General features: G+C 38.7%; 1 protein-coding gene across 1 annotated transcript in view; it reads right to left on the reverse strand.

Annotated features, from left to right (window-relative positions):
- Positions 1-16,003, reverse strand: part of LOC142368457 (phospholipid-transporting ATPase ABCA1) — a 157,787-nt gene that overhangs the window by 18,936 nt on the left and 122,848 nt on the right. The window contains exons 42-47 of the mRNA XM_075450631.1: positions 12,746-12,808; positions 11,281-11,387; positions 7,783-7,924; positions 6,679-6,813; positions 3,877-3,980; positions 3,019-3,111 (exon numbers count right to left, since the gene is read on the reverse strand). Coding sequence (XP_075306746.1) covers positions 3,019-3,111; positions 3,877-3,980; positions 6,679-6,813; positions 7,783-7,924; positions 11,281-11,387; positions 12,746-12,808 — 644 coding nt within the window. The remainder of the gene's footprint in view (positions 1-3,018; positions 3,112-3,876; positions 3,981-6,678; positions 6,814-7,782; positions 7,925-11,280; positions 11,388-12,745; positions 12,809-16,003) is intronic.

Below are 16,003 nucleotides of genomic sequence, written 5' to 3' on the forward strand. Positions count from 1 at the left end.
CATTCTAAAATGTATTAGAGAAATGTACAAAGTCAATTAAGATAGTGAATGAGAGCAATGAGGGTGGAAATATAATTTAAATGTCTGTGGAGGCACAAATGTGAGAGATGACAGATTTTTTTACACAAACCCAAGGCTGCAGACCTAACTGCAGTTTTCCCTTTGAAATTAATACAATCTGAAGATTTCTGGTAAAGAAAGAAATGAATATGTTCATTGACATTGACATTGATACAGTGATAACATACCAGGATAATAATACAAATACATCTAAGGATTTACGCTTCAAATCTGCTCAGCACCACCTACAGTCACAGAACCATAAAGTCATACAGCCTGTATACTCCATGTAGAAGATTGGAGGAACCAACCGTGGCTACTTGCTGGGTAGCATTGCACGTTTAATTTGTATGCACTGTGAGGAAAGAAATGAGAAGCTAACGAACTACAGGAGAAGTTAGGAGAAGCCAGGTGGAGTACAGAAGTAAGGCAGAGCAAGGAGCAGCAGGACTCAGCTGGCCAGAAGCTTGTTCACAACACAAGCCAGGAGCTTGTGGCTTCTGGCCAAACAGAAGTCAGCCAAGCTTTCTCTCAGCCAGGCCGGGAGGCGATACTAAGCTAACACTGTACGGGACTGCCAGGCTAGCTCTGCCCGGTAACTAAGAGCTCCTGGGATGCAGCTAGGTGCCGAAGCTAGCAGCTCTCAGAATGTTGAAAGTGTGAAAATGACCAATAAAATTGGTGAAAAGATTTCAACAAAATTAATAAAATTAGTAAAAATTTTAAAAATATAAAAGACAGTTACTCAGGATAAAAATGGATAAAATTGGAGATCAATCGACTGGAAAAAAATAAAGACACGAATTAAGGCAAACGAATGACGTGCCTGTTTCTGCCTTTTACTGGCAGACATTTTTTGGGTCACCTAAATATGGCAAAGTACTCTATATGTCAGCTTTCAAATCACAGGGCAATTATTTTGTACTGGATGGACCACTGATAAAAATCTGTCAGAATTTAGGTGTATTCATACTTATAGAGGCACCACAACACCACTGCTGCTTAGCATAGCAGTGACAGGGAAGGCAGGTGTCAGCTGCTGGTGGGCTGGGCCAGACAAGCCTGTTCATAGATCCCCATTAGGGATTTTCTACATAAGTGGTTCCAGGGCAGAGTGAGTGCCTTAACTGAGAATCAGTTATTTCTGTTTCGACTGCGAAAGCACTGGCACCAGCCCTGAAGACCTACAATAGCATCAGCTCTTTGCTGGGTCAGAGCAAACTACAGCTTACATCAGTGGCTGAGAGCAGGACCATGGAGACCAACCAGACCAAGTGAAATGCTGCGACTGATTCTTTTTTACAAAATAAAATAAAATATGAACAAACAAAATAATAAAGTTAAAAAAAAAATTCAAGAATTGAAAATAAAAAAAACTGATCTTCAACGTGGATATGAAATCAAAGTAGCAGTTGAAGAGCATCGGCTCGGTGACGTTTATGTTTTGTTATTGCCAGTAGCGTGTTTTAACACCTACGATGGCGAGTGACATTCGCAGTCGCCACTTTCATCGTAATCTATAAACTGCATTTGCAGCTACATTTACAAATATTGGCAGGCTTTTAATTTCACCAGCTGCCGATTATAGATGCATCTTGAAATGGCATGTATAAATCCTGTGTGCAGTGCTACTCATAAATACCAGCTTGTGTTTGGAAATGTAGGCAGGTGCTGCAAGGAGCGTTCACAGACTGTTGCTTAAAAGCGCTTCTTTAAAGTAACCTGGTGATTTTAAGACATTGGTTTGCAAGTACAATGAGACAAAGACTGATCTGTGAAGATAAACAGTTTCCTGCATCGTGGTTCTCTACAGATAACCAGAAAACCATCTTTTACGAGGAGAAGTTAAAACCCGCATCGGAACAGTCGTGTAGTAATGTAATTGAGGAAATTTAAATCAACTTACAGAACCAACTCGGAATTGGCTCTGGAACCAACCCTGAACTACCATCATGACTCCTTTGGTTGAAAGGGGGTATTATTATTGCTGTTGTTATTATTACTATCATCAAACCAGTAAAAAAAAAAGGGTCATTTAGTTTCAGAGTTCTAGCCAAGACGGCAGCAACATCTCATTTAAATCACACTACACATGAATAAGGATCATACAAATCTCCCATAAAGATAAAAGCAAACAGTTAAATCCTTCATAAAACAGAAATATCAAATAAGAAAAACATGTATATATTAAATTCTTAAAAGATTTTCTCAAAAGTCACATGAAATTGTTTTAAAATTTAGTGGGATTAGCTTCTTCCATATTTTTTTGTGTGTGATTTTGACGTATCGTGCAAAGTGACCAGCATAGTTATATCAAAAAATGAATACATTTTTCACCAATTCGGAATGGGCTCTGGGAACAGACAGCAGGAATAAATCCTGAGAGCAAGAAAAATAACTTTCTTGTGTAGGTCTGTAAATAAGGAGAAAGCAGATCAACAATAGCCTTGTAGATAAGAGTCCAAATGTAGACAAAGCGCGAACAAATTACAAGAGCATACAACAAGCTGTAGTGAGTTAGATATTTAGAATTTGTTATAATCCTTAGAACTCCATGATACTGTATCTAATGCATGTAAACATTATGAGGAGACACGTACGTAAACAACATCATCATAATCCAGTAGAGTCACACAGAGTGTCCCTATTATGCGGAACTATTCTTTCAATAAGACGTAGTTTGTGTGGGTTCCACTCCACAAGCTGCAGCAATGAATGATGAAAAGTACATGAAAACTTTTCTCTTTCTCCTTGAAAAACCTGCAATATGCTTCTACAGTCTACATTTTTTTCATTATCCATGTAGAGGGTATTCATTTACTTATACATAGAGTATAAATAATAGAGCATGTCTGTAGGAGAGGGATTTGCTTAATCTCAGTTCAATAGACCTCAGCGTTTCTTCTTGTTTTTCTAATTCTTGCTCTTTGCACTTAGTGGCAAAAGAAAGACCCTTACCTGTTCTTCAGATGCTGGATGCTCCCAAGGCACTTGAAGCGACCATTTACCATGATGGCCATGCGAGTGCACAAAGCCTCACACTCCTCCATACTGTTGAAGGGAAAAGGACAGTTTGAAATGAGAAGTGAAAAAAACGCCTCGTGCTGGATGAATTTCTTCGTTCCAACAACATCCTAAAAAGTAATATCAGGGATCTTTGAGAGATCATTCCTACTCTTTCAGCTGCTAAAATGTAGTCTATTTAACTTAAGATGATTTTCTACATGGGAGAACTTCGATCACTTCTCCCTTACATTTAAATTTTGGCCCAAGCATTCTTACATGTCCACTCTGATATCTTAACTGGAGGACAAATTTAGTAATTAAAAAGAAGATAGGTTCTTATCTTGTTTTGAAAAGCAGATTGCTAAATATTTGACATCAGCTTGAATGTTTTAACAGTCTTAAGCCAAAATTAAGCATTTTTATTATAAACTGCTGGCCAAACTAAATGAGGAAAAACTTTGAAAACTCAAGTTTGCTTCAGGAAACCTTGGCTAATGAAAAGACTCCAGCACTGATATTGACCGTTTCTCTTTTCAAAGAAGAAAGAAAAAAGCTCCAGTCAGTCAATATGCCCTTACGCTTCATGAAAGCTTTATAGCAGCTAGCGTGTTACTGGCAGCCAATATTAACTGCCACTCTGGAAACAATACCTCTCAGCAAAGTGTAACTCCAATCAATTCTAATTACAATGATTATGGCTCATATTCATTTATGGATAATTTGGTTGTTGTGCTTTCTCTGGTAAGGAATCAAAATATTTTGACAGGGTGAATCTGTGAAAGAGGAATCAATAGATGAGTGATGCTGCACCTGTGTGACGTGAGAATGACTGAGCGTCCCTCTTTGATGATACTGAGGATGCAATCCCACAGGAAGCGTCTGGCTTTGGGGTCCATTCCAGTGGTTGGCTCATCCTGCAATAAATAAAAACAGTTTCATGTCAATTTAACCACAGCCCATGCTTTAACAATGAACTGCCAATTGTACTGCTTGATGGAAAAATCCAGTTTAAAAATCACGATACAATTATGCTTTTGTACTGACTTTTTTTACTCGTATCAAAACATCAAAAATAGGAATTTTTTTTGGAACAATGGTATTCTATTTGATTCTGTTCTAAATCACAACATAATTAGTATAATAAAAAAGAAAAGGGACATTTAAAAACATACTGACATACAGTGCATATGGGAATCTTTGACCATACCCATGTGCCGATTGTAAGGACACACACTGAAGCACAGTGCAACACAGCACAACATGCAGACACAGAGTATCACAGCTGTTTTCTTTTACCTCAGGGCTAGTCTGTTCATACACGATTAGAAAGTGACAGTGCTCAGTCGGACTGGTTTCATTCCAGACTTTTCCCATGAGCAGAATTCTATAAATCCCATGGGGTTTTTCCCTCAGCATGCCCAACCTGAGACTGTGCAAACCCTACGTGGTGCTAGCCCACAATACTCAAACTGACAGACAACAAAATATCGTCCCACCGTCTCAAAGTGAAGGCTAGCTTGACTTCAGTGAGTAATAAAGGCAGTTTGACATCATGCATACAAACTGATCCAGTCGCAGTTGGAAAGATTATTCCACTACAAGTAATTTATTATGGATTATTCACTAATGTATTAAAATGATTAGAGGCAAAAACAAATGATTTGCTGTCAGTCAAACCAAGTAATTTATTTATTACACCATATAACTCAGATATCTAATGGTTTAAGATACTTCCAGGGAACATTTTATGGAGCTACATGAGCCTGCAGAAAATTACACATTCAATACTTTTTAGTATTTCTGGTTGTGGGGTTTATCTCTTTGTTCGCATGATTACTCAAAAAGCTATGGACGGATGACATTTTCTTAAGAAGTGGGACGTGGCCAAACTTCAAAGTGGCTAATTTTTGATGTTGATCCAGATGTGGCGACAAAAATTCACTTTATTTAGGCATGTCAGGTATGTCATATTCAGGTATGTCATCCCAGACTGGTCTTGTCAGACCGGGTGATAGGGCTGTCACTATTCCAACCGTCAAGTTGGAACGCTTTTAAAATAAACACTACTGCCTCAAACCAATACACGATAATGCACGGAGCAATACTTGTTTGATCACATTGTTGGTAATTCTCCGCCCTCCCTGCCTCAAGCACAGAGAGGGAGTCTTTCATATGAGCACAGTGCAGCTAATTCAATGTACGAGGAGTCATATGACAGCTGTCAAGGATGTGTGTGCGAATGAGAAAGAAGAAAATGCTTCTAATCTTATAATATCTCAAAAATATAAGAATGAACCATCAGTTCCTAGGAAAGTACCCACAACCCCTCAACCCCAAAATGAACTAACCAAGGAAAATCAAGATTTTCATTGTTGGCTAAAGCTTAGGAAACTATTAGGGGTCAGCCATAAAACCCCCCCCCGCAAAATTCATCAAATGTATTCAAATGACGTAAACATTGATGGCCAGCTGTGTCCATCCATCTGTGGTTCAAGAAAGTTACTTATCCTTTGGAATCACAATGTTTTTCCACGTGATGACATTCACTTGTATTACGTGAGATGAAACTGCCGTGCGACTTGGAATTTAGGTCCCATAGCTTTGCTTATACTTCTTACCATCTTGTTGGTGATGGAATTTTAATCCCTAAGCAAGCCGACTCAACAATGTTGAACACCCTGTATAATAACGTTGAATGCGGTGTCTCCACAATCTTAATTAAGTGGCCACTCGGCAGGTGAGTCCGCAGATTTTCATGGGAGGTCACAAGGGGCATTAGGTCAAACTGAATATTACAGAGACTTCTGTTGGATCAGAAGGCAAACTACGTTTAATGATCTGAAGCATCCGTCTTCAGCTGATGGTCTTAAAGACTTACAAACTGAACTTACCGACGTTCAAAGTTGCCCAAACTTTGAACAAAAGTTGCCCTCAGCGCTATGTGATGGGATAACAACTAATAAATGTTAAAATCTGAATAAAAATGTTTAATCTGGTGAGACTCATTGTGAGCTCCAAGTGTGACACGAGGTGATTAAAGTTTGTTGCTGATGAAACCACATGACAATTTCCTAATGCACATTAAAGCCACTTATAATTGAACGGAGTGAATTCTTATCCCTGCCTTTATTATTCTTCCATTGGTGAGAAAATGTCCTGCCCTCACGTTTAAATCCTGGTGAATGAGAACTTAATAAATTAAGATGTATAAACACAGTTTGGTGGGCTCCATGTATTCCTTAGGAAGCTAATTATTGTCTTGAAATCAAATGAGTCAAAACATGACTGGTATGTGACCGCTGGGAGGCATCCCCTTCTCGTCCACAAGCAAAATACTTGTGGATTCTCTGGGAAATTCAGTGAATATTTGCAAATTTGATCCATATCTTGTTTTTACTTGTTCTTATATATCACTCCAAGTTCTCACACTCTGTCTGTAATCCCAATACGGTCTGTGAGCATACAAAGGAAATAAGTGATCCGCTTCACTCCTCACATCTGCACAGCATCAACATTGACTCAAAGTATTACACATTTCAGTCCTGATGAAACAGCAGCGGATCATATTTTCATCTCATACACATACAGTATATCAATAAAGCTGTATCTCACCAAGAAAATCACCGGGGGACACCCGATCAGGGCCATCGCTGTGGAAAGTTTGCGTTTGTTTCCACCGCTGTATGTTCCAGCTGATTTGTTGCCATATTTGACCAGACCCAACTTCTGGATCCCCCACTCAGCCACCTTTTGAAGAAAAATAACAAAGTGACCGATTAATATCATGTCAAGAGTAGCATTCAAACAGCATAAGAAACAACACTGGACGTATAATCTAATGATGGATGATATCATGGCTTGGTTCTCCAGTGAATTTGAGTACTGTGGTTTTCAAGGACGATGCAGGACACCTGGCATTATTGTTAGACCTTAATCACAGGCCGCTGAGGAGACCTTACCGCTCTCCCAGCTATTTCAATAGTACCTCACAAACACAGGCTATTAGGAGCATCACCAAAGTGCAGGAAATAGGTGTTTCAATAAATGCAGGCTGTAGGAGCTTCTGTCACATACATATGGATGTATGCATTTCCTTATTAAGCAAACAGAACACCAGTAGGGCTTAGTTTGGATAGACACCAGCCTTTAAAACATATATCACAATAGGCCACAGCAGTATTCAAGAGTTCTACTAGCAGTGCAGAACTGGGTCCCATTGCATTGCAGCTGCAACATCAAAGCCCTGGCACAAGGTCTGAGGCGCCTATGGTCACCGCCAGCCCCTTCCTCTTTTGATGTTGCTGCTGCAGAAACAGGCGGTGCGAGAGGGGAGCAGGGAGGTCGCCTTGGGCAGGCCACACCACTGGGCATTGTGAATAATGTAGAGCCATAACCCACAGCTGCTGCTGCTCTTCCACGGGCCATTTTTCATTATGTATGGCTTCTCCCATTGAGGTTATCTATCACTCTGACATGTATTTCAGTTTGCCCTACATGCATGCTAGCTGACAAGCAGTTTGATGCTGAAAACAAACAAACAAAAAAACACCTTCAGGAAAGACACAAATGGAGAGCATTTGTTTTATTTAAAATGTTTGATACCCTCGACAAATTTATGGATGATGTACACTGGATTTTTATGTGGTCATGATGTCAATGCACATTGCTGACTGATGGGAACCAACAAGGAAGTTAATGCAAAAATGCAGTAATTACCATGGCAACCTCTTTTTCAGGTACTCCTCTCAACCGGGCGTAAAACTCCAGATGCTCTCGTCCATTTAGCAGGTCGTTGATAGCATCAAACTGCGGACAATAGCCCATGTTCTGGTGAACATTCTCCATTTCAGTTCGAATGCTGAGAAAGAGACACAAAAGTTATGAGAATTGATGCCGTCAATGTTAAAAATGGACAAACTGACGACTATATTGTCTTTTTTTTGGGGAGTATCAGAGCTTTAAGAAGGTTGAAAATCTCACATGTCCTGTGTGTTGACTTTCTATCAAAAAAGCTTTGATTGAAACTGACTCAGAGTCATCAAATATTCACAATAACCTAACAAGCTAGAAGAAGAATACAAAAAAAACAGAAATCAGAGCTGACCCAGTAAAAGCCTGTACCTCTCTTTGAAACTTCTCCAAAATGATGTGTGTGATTCATTTCACGCAACTTGAAGTCTAAATAAAATGTCACCAAATTACCATCTTTAAAGTAAAAGTAAAAGTATGCACACATGCAAAAATGTAGTGAAACATTCATTCTTAAATAGCCAGTAGTTCTGGATGCATGTGTGCCCTTTTCACAGCCTGCAGTATCAATACTTATTACCACTCACTTTCACAATGTTTTTTTGGTTTTTTTTTCAATTTAGTATTGGAGCCATTTCCGATAAATGTTATGTTCCGGGGGAAGCGAAGTCAGCCGCAGGAAAGCTAAATGTGATTTAATGTGTTATGAAGCTGTTAAATCTAAAAATAGATGATTATGTACAGCTTCAGTGATCTAATACTATAATTCTTGCTTTAAATGTAGATAATGGCCTTTAGCTTACTCAGGAACCAACCACCACAGCATTTATGAGAGAAGTAAACAAAGAAATATTTTGATTATGTTTAAACAGGCTACTGTTTGTGTGGGGAATATAATGTTTAGATTTTTACCATTTGAACAGTCTGCTTATCTATGCCAGTTACACTTGACAGATTTTCCCAAATACAACTTTCCGGTCTAAATGTTTCCATTCAATTCGGAAAGGCGGTTTACATTCTCAGTTTGTCAAAGAGAGAAAAACAAGCTTGCAAACAGGTCAACACTGCTCTCACTATACGTTTCTTTCATACAGAAAAAAAGAATAAGAAGAAGAAAGTCCATGTGAGAATCTGAATAAACAGACTGTAGGGGTATCAGTTTTTTAGTATTATTATTATTATTATTTTTAAACCTGCCCCCTGATTTATTTTAATATCCCTGAGGGAATTGTACATTGACACAATGCATTCCCGAGCCCCTTACACTAACCATGACAGCTGAATGCCTTACTCTCACCATAACCCCCCAAAAACAAATCTTATCCCCCAAAAATCACTATATACCCATTAGTAATTTAATCCCCATGCTTTTGAGGAAATGCCCATAACTTAGTGTAATATCAGGTTTTGTGTCTCCACCATGATATATAAACACACAATCACGTGTTAAATCAGTTCAACCCCTCTTATGTAACAAGTCAATAGACAATCATGAAAGGATTCTTTTTATGTAATTAATGGTAAAAATAATAATAAGAAAAAAAAATCGTCCTTGCAGTTATAGTTTCTGCTCCCAATGCAACTTTTGATTGTTCTCCAGCATAAGCTTGTTTAAATCTGACAGGAGCTGAAAAAGCTGTATAATAAATGAATGGGAGAAACTTGTAAAGGTAATGCATGCCAAGCTTGCAGGATCATTCCCAAACAGTCTTACAGCTGAAGCTGCAAAAGCTGCTTAAACCTTTTTAAGTGCTTAGTGTAGGCTCTACCTACTTATGTAAATGGTCCTTTTTAGTCTTTTATTTTTGATAAATTTACGAAACAAAACCATTGGAAAACTTTCCGTCTGCACTGTATAACATCGTCCCTGAACAGCACTGGCATGTGTGAAGCAGCTACTTTAAAAAAAAAAAGAAAATCAATTAAATGAGCCAGATGATCAGAGCTAATACTACTTGAGTGTTTCTACATGACTGAAGATAAATTAGAATTAGCTTTACAGTGGCCGCTTGCTTTAACTAGCCTACTAGAAAATCAAGAAGTACACGACAAGAGTTTTCAGTTTTTAAAAAATATATATATTATTGTGTCATAAATGTTACAACAGAGTTCGCTGCAGCATGATAATTTACTTGAAGTGGTGGGTGGCACAGCTACAAACTCTAGTTGATGTACCCTAAATGCTTCATCGGCAGGCAGTTAGCAGATGTGAAAGCATGACATGAACCTTTTCACCAAGCTAAATGACTTTGAACTCACAACTGCACTCACTCAGGTCCCGGGCCATACATCCACCAAGTATGAAATAGAAAATAGAGCAGTACCACACACACATCTTGCATTTATTAGGAGCTACCGAACTAAATTGAAAATGCTACATCTGTGGTTGTAGCTGAGAGGTCACATACAAACAGTTTTTTAACTTTAATCATCCACCACAATCCCAACTGAGGTAATCCCCCTCTACTGTCAGTTTTCTCTATGTGTACAACAACAGGAGACAGCCAATGAGCCACCGCCCACAATGAGCCGGGTAGCTTTTCTCATACCATTTGACAGACAGTAACACTAGGCGGTGAATAGAAGTGGGATGCAGGTATGAAAAGCTATTCCTTGTGAGCCCAAAATTACAGATAAGAGAGACAATTGCCAGGAGAACAGAAACATCCATTTAAGAGCTGCTGCTTTTTCTCTTCTGCCGATCATTCTTCTTGCCAGTTGCACAGAGAGCATAATGAGATGAAAACAGAAGAGTGGGTGTAGCCTGCTCACATCTGTTTTTCTTCTCTTTTCTGTTGCCTGCCCTAAAGGTCTTGGAGATTTTTTTTTCTTTGATTATTGTCACCAACATTAATCACCATTATCAGTGCAGGCCTCACTCTATACAGCTCTCTTTCTTTGTTGAACACATAGTCAATTACCAGATGTATGAATGAACAACTATAGCAACGGCTGTGACACACAACCCTGCTCAAATTTACTGCCTTAGTGAGTACTGACTTGAATATAGTTGTTTGTTCCTAAAAATAAGAAACAACAAACGTACTTTTTCTCAAGTGCTTGGCTTTAATATTGCTCGAGTACAGGTATTCTTTTCTGCCATCTGCAATGACTCTGTATGTCTGGTTTTGTAAGGCTCAGACAAACAAAGAAAAAACAGTGCCGGATATAAGGCGAGAATGTCAAAAGGAGAGAGAACGAGCAGAGCAAAAGGAGAGAGAGCAGAGTCTTCAGCTCATAATATCACAGTAAAGAGACAAAGCTAGAGCAGGCAGATTGTATGAGAGACCACAGAAACTGCTTAGCTCAGAAAAAAAAGGACTGAGAATAGAAAGCAGTGCACCAGAGAGCAGAATATGAGCTATAACAAAAAACCTCTGCAGCTTGATTCCCCATCTGAGCAGCCTTCTTGGGTGGCTAATTAAGATGAGTTACTTGGTGCACAAGTGGGAGTTAGCACCTCACCTGTATCCGTTTAGAAAGGCCTCTCCACTGGAGACTGGGATGTCCCCTGTCAGCATCTTGAACGTGGTGGTTTTTCCAGCTCCGTTGATCCCCAGCAAGCCGAAACACTGGCGAAGACAATGGGGAGGCATCTGTTAGAAAAACTGTGTTTCGCAGAAGCAATCTCATTGGAAAAGAGTGTAAAACGGTGTTCAGAAGGCATTTAAAATATTCTGTAAGCACCTCCCCCTATTTTAAATACTATTCATTAACAACTATAATGAAGTGTATCTCTGGGCTGTGTAAATATCTGTTCCCTGCGCATAATTGAAACTACAATTTACAGTGTATGCATGACTGGTTCCTTGTTTTGAAAAATAAATTCTGTACACAAACAAAACAAACAGTAAGTCAACACACAGGAGCAAATACTGTAAAAACTATCAGTCCCAGAAGCCTTTGTTCCTGCCTCTGTAAATTGCTATAACACACACTACCCTCTTTGTATTTTTATTTTTTTTTACCCTGATGCTGCTGATTTTACAACTTCCACATGGCAGGAAGCTGTCCCTGCGGAGCACAGTTGTCATGTGACCTGCCTAAGGTACTCTGGCATAAATATTTGATTTCTGTCATTCATTGATCTCTGCTTGTCTGTGACCTGTGCTTGTGAATGCATAGAGGAAGGCTAAGCTTGATGTAAATAATGGATGGAAATGCAGTGAATGCCCTGTGAATCACAATATTCCACTGGCATTTACATTGGGCTTTGAGTAAACACTGGCAGGGAGGATGGATACAAGCGGAAGGCCCACTGAGCACGAATGACTGTCAGCTTTAAAGATTGTGTTTCAATCATGCTTCCAGCAGTACAGTGTGGGCGGGATCGTGTTTAAGCCATGTGCAATGCAGAACATGTTATAAAAACATGCTTTACACGGACAGTTCGTTTCAATTTGGTACTTTTGTCTAAATCAGTTTCCCATTTCCAGATCACAAGTGTATAGAAATAAATTGGATCCCCATGCTTTTGCTCTACAGTCTCAATAGCTGCTCTGGTCTTGCTTTTTTGAGCATTTTCAGCATTCCAGGAGTCGTGTAATGATATGAATGATAAGGAGATTACTGGTCCTTTGAATGCCTTCCACAAGCAGTGTTTGGAAGTTATTTTGATAAGATTGATAAGTAAAGATTAAGACAAATATTCTTCATTCAAACCTTAAAAAGAAAAGAAAACAAAAAAAAACAGCCAGATAATTACCTATTTTGTAAATATCACTGATATTCAAGTCTTTGCCCCATATGTTTTATTCCAGTTAAGTCATATAAGTCTTCACTTATTTTCAGATATAACAAAAACTAAATTTGTTTTTCTTAATATGTGCTTAATTTGTGAAAGAAAGCCCTCCAACAGGGACTTAAAAATTCAAACAAACAGTTTGCTTGAAAAGTTGTTGCTTGTGTGATCCAGCAGCATCTGGCTCACCTCTGCGGCAGGTACCCCCACACATAGTCTGTCCACAGCGGGGGTGCTCTTCCGAGGGTATACCTACAGTGAGCAGAGAATAAAATGAATCAACCAGCCAGCAAGAGAAAAGGCAGGAGGCAAAGGAGGGTGGGGAGCAGGCGGTGAGAAAGATAGCAAAGTGGATGGCATGAGAAAATACAGAGCGATAGACCAGAGCAGCAGGGAGGAGGTGAGATGGAAGAAGCAGGTGGCAGAAAGGAGGGTGAAGGGAGAGATGGTGAAAATGGAGGAAACAAATTTGAACAAGAACTGATAATTTGCAACAGTCAGAGTGAGCCAGATGGGGAAAAAGCTATAAAAAAAAAACAAAAAAACATTTAGCACAGAGAGGCAGAAGACATTAAGATCAGTTTTTGTGACACCATATTCATGAGGTAATCTGTCTTGACTTTGAGCACAACTTTATCAATCACAATAACCATCAGCATTCACACGCTGTAAATACTTTTTGTAAGGACACCAACTTCAAGCTCATTTTATCATCTCAGCGTACTGCGGGATGACTTTGGTGAAAGAAACAAACATCCCGCGTCAGTTCTGTAAAGTCTATTCCAAACCGTGTAAAAGAATAAAATGAAAGGCCAGATTTACTAAATGGGGCTAATAAGAGTGTGGCCGCAATTCAGAAACAGCATGGATAGGTGTGATCAGAGCTGCAGGTGAACTACATATATACATCTAATTTTAAGAATGACTAAATAAATCTACCTATTACAGGGCAAATCCATGCAAACAAGCAGACCAGATCATTATTAGTTGAAGGTAATATACCACCCACACAGGCAGTTATGTTGTTCATATTTTATTGGGCTGTTTGGTTCATTTCAGAGTCTCAAACTAAGCTTTACGATTAAATAAACTGCTCTCACATGATTATTGTAGTATGTCAATCTTCAGTTCAACGAAAGATAACACTTAAATGTCTTGTTTTCCACTTTCAGCACACAAGAGTGAGGTTATTAAAGCCCATTAAGTGTTGTAAAAAACAACAACAGGGAAACATTTTCAACTTGTATAACAATCAACCAAAGCCCATCCTTCACACCTCAATTTCCGAAAAAGGCGGCTATTTTGAAAAATAAAAAGCACAGGAACCTGCCCTGAGCCTGAAATTGGCAAAGATCAGGCAGTATCACTCAAACTCTTAAGTGAACAGATTTGTTCTAGGTTTTTTCACATGTCATTTGAAAAGTTCCCATGCATTTAGCCCCTCAGCTGCTGACCAGCCTCATTAATGCACATTTTGTTCTTACATTCAAACCTCCTTCATTGGAAATTCTCACAAGAGGCAACTCAGAAACCTCAACGTGTACATATACAGCAAAACATATGACAAAATTGGTTTTCCACATCCAAGAATATGTAGAGGTTTGATATGTTTTCAAATGGACTGAAAGCACTGTTATTTTGCCCTTCCGTGAAAGACAAGACAAGGCCTTTGTTGTCATTGCTGAGAATGACAATTAAGACATTTAGCATTCAACACTGTGCCTCTCCAGGCTACGAAAGACTTATTTTTACGTTATTTAAATCTCGCAAACATACCAATACTGTACATGTGTGTTTTCCTGTGTGTTGCAGTGTGCTGTCATAATGAAATTTAAGGAAGTCATAAAACAGTGACAGCACGCTTTTCACAATATGAAGCACACATTCCCTGTATAAAACCTATCAACCAAAGTTTTTATACTGTTTTTTTATAAGTTTTTAAGTTTTTATATATGTATTTAAGGATGTAAATTGATTCAGAAAGCTCCTAAGTAAATACATACATTTAGGACACCCACTTTAAGGCTGAAAAACAATGACTTTATATTTATTGCACTGATGGCAAATCAAAGGCATTTGATAAAAGGAGGAGTCGCAGGGCTCCATCAGACTTTCAGTACCATCTGGCAGCTGCGCTGAGTACTTATTAATCTGGATTACACATACTACCTTTTAGTGATAGTTTTTAGTGGAAAAGCTATATCAAAGCAGCAAATATGAACGGAAGAAGGCAATTAAAGGATGATTCCCTTCTGACTCAAGTACCGGCGCATCAGTCATGATAAGCAGGCCAACATCTAATCAGATGAGACAGTTGAGAGACTGTGATGATAGTTATGTGACCTTTAAATATAGGTTTAGGTTTTAAAATTACCAGCTTTGAGCTCTGAAAGCTAGATTTCAGGAGATACACTTTGACATTCACACAGGTTTACCTAAATGTGCTCAGCAATGCGTAGTCTATCCACCTCAGGAGTTAAAATATCATATTGCGCTATGTTAAGCACATAAAAGAAGTTGTCCTCAATGTTTTTCAGGTCTTGTTCGGGGAGCTTGTAACCCTGTATCCCATCTTTCTTCATAATCTGATTCAGAATTGCACCAATTTGTTTTACCTTTTCTTTTTTTTTAGAAGAGGAAAAAAAAACACTGAATGAATGTAAGCAACTTTTGCCTTTAAAATTGGAATATTTTTCATGTTGGTTTGCAGGATGTTCAATTCAGAATCTCTTAAGCAACAACCTTGACATTTATTTATTTTAGACAAATTTCTACTTTTTATTTTCCTTCGAATAAAAAGAATAATAAAAACAGCTTCTCAATCTTGAATATCCAGCAAAGTAAACGAAACCTTGGAAAATCACTGTCCAAAGTAAAACATTCATCGTAAAAAGATATTCATGGAAATGAGAAAAACCAATAAAAAAGAAAAATCTAAATCTAACATTTATTAGATTCATTTGTACACAGGTTGAAGTACATACATATTTATGGAGAAAAAGTCAGCCTGTATTAGATAATTTGATGAAGAACTCTTGTGAAACAAAGTCTTCTCTGTACCATTTCAAGTCCGTAAGTACACCTTCTCACATTATCTGACCTGTAGCAAACTAAGGTGTCAAAATTCGAACATCTGTCACAGGTTTTTTCTAAACTGTCAATTTAATAAGAGTCTGGAAGGCTAAACTGACAACGGTGGGCCCAGGAAATGCTCACAGATGGACACATTTCTATTAAAGTCGCCATCAATTACAGTACAGGCGCTAATGCTGCAGTTAAGTGGACGCTAGCAGGTGGGGCACATAGCAAACTCTCCTGTTCCGAGCAGCAGGAAAAGGAAGGGGAGGAGCAGTAATCTGACACATGATTGATGGCTTGTCAATCGCTTCAGAGGCATGCTTGGATTTATGACAGGGTTTAGGTTGTGGGCGCATGGCCACCGAAGCC

The sequence above is a fragment of the Odontesthes bonariensis genome, chromosome 19 (genome assembly GCF_027942865.1).
Source record: "Odontesthes bonariensis isolate fOdoBon6 chromosome 19, fOdoBon6.hap1, whole genome shotgun sequence".
NCBI lineage: Eukaryota > Metazoa > Chordata > Actinopteri > Atheriniformes > Atherinopsidae > Odontesthes > Odontesthes bonariensis.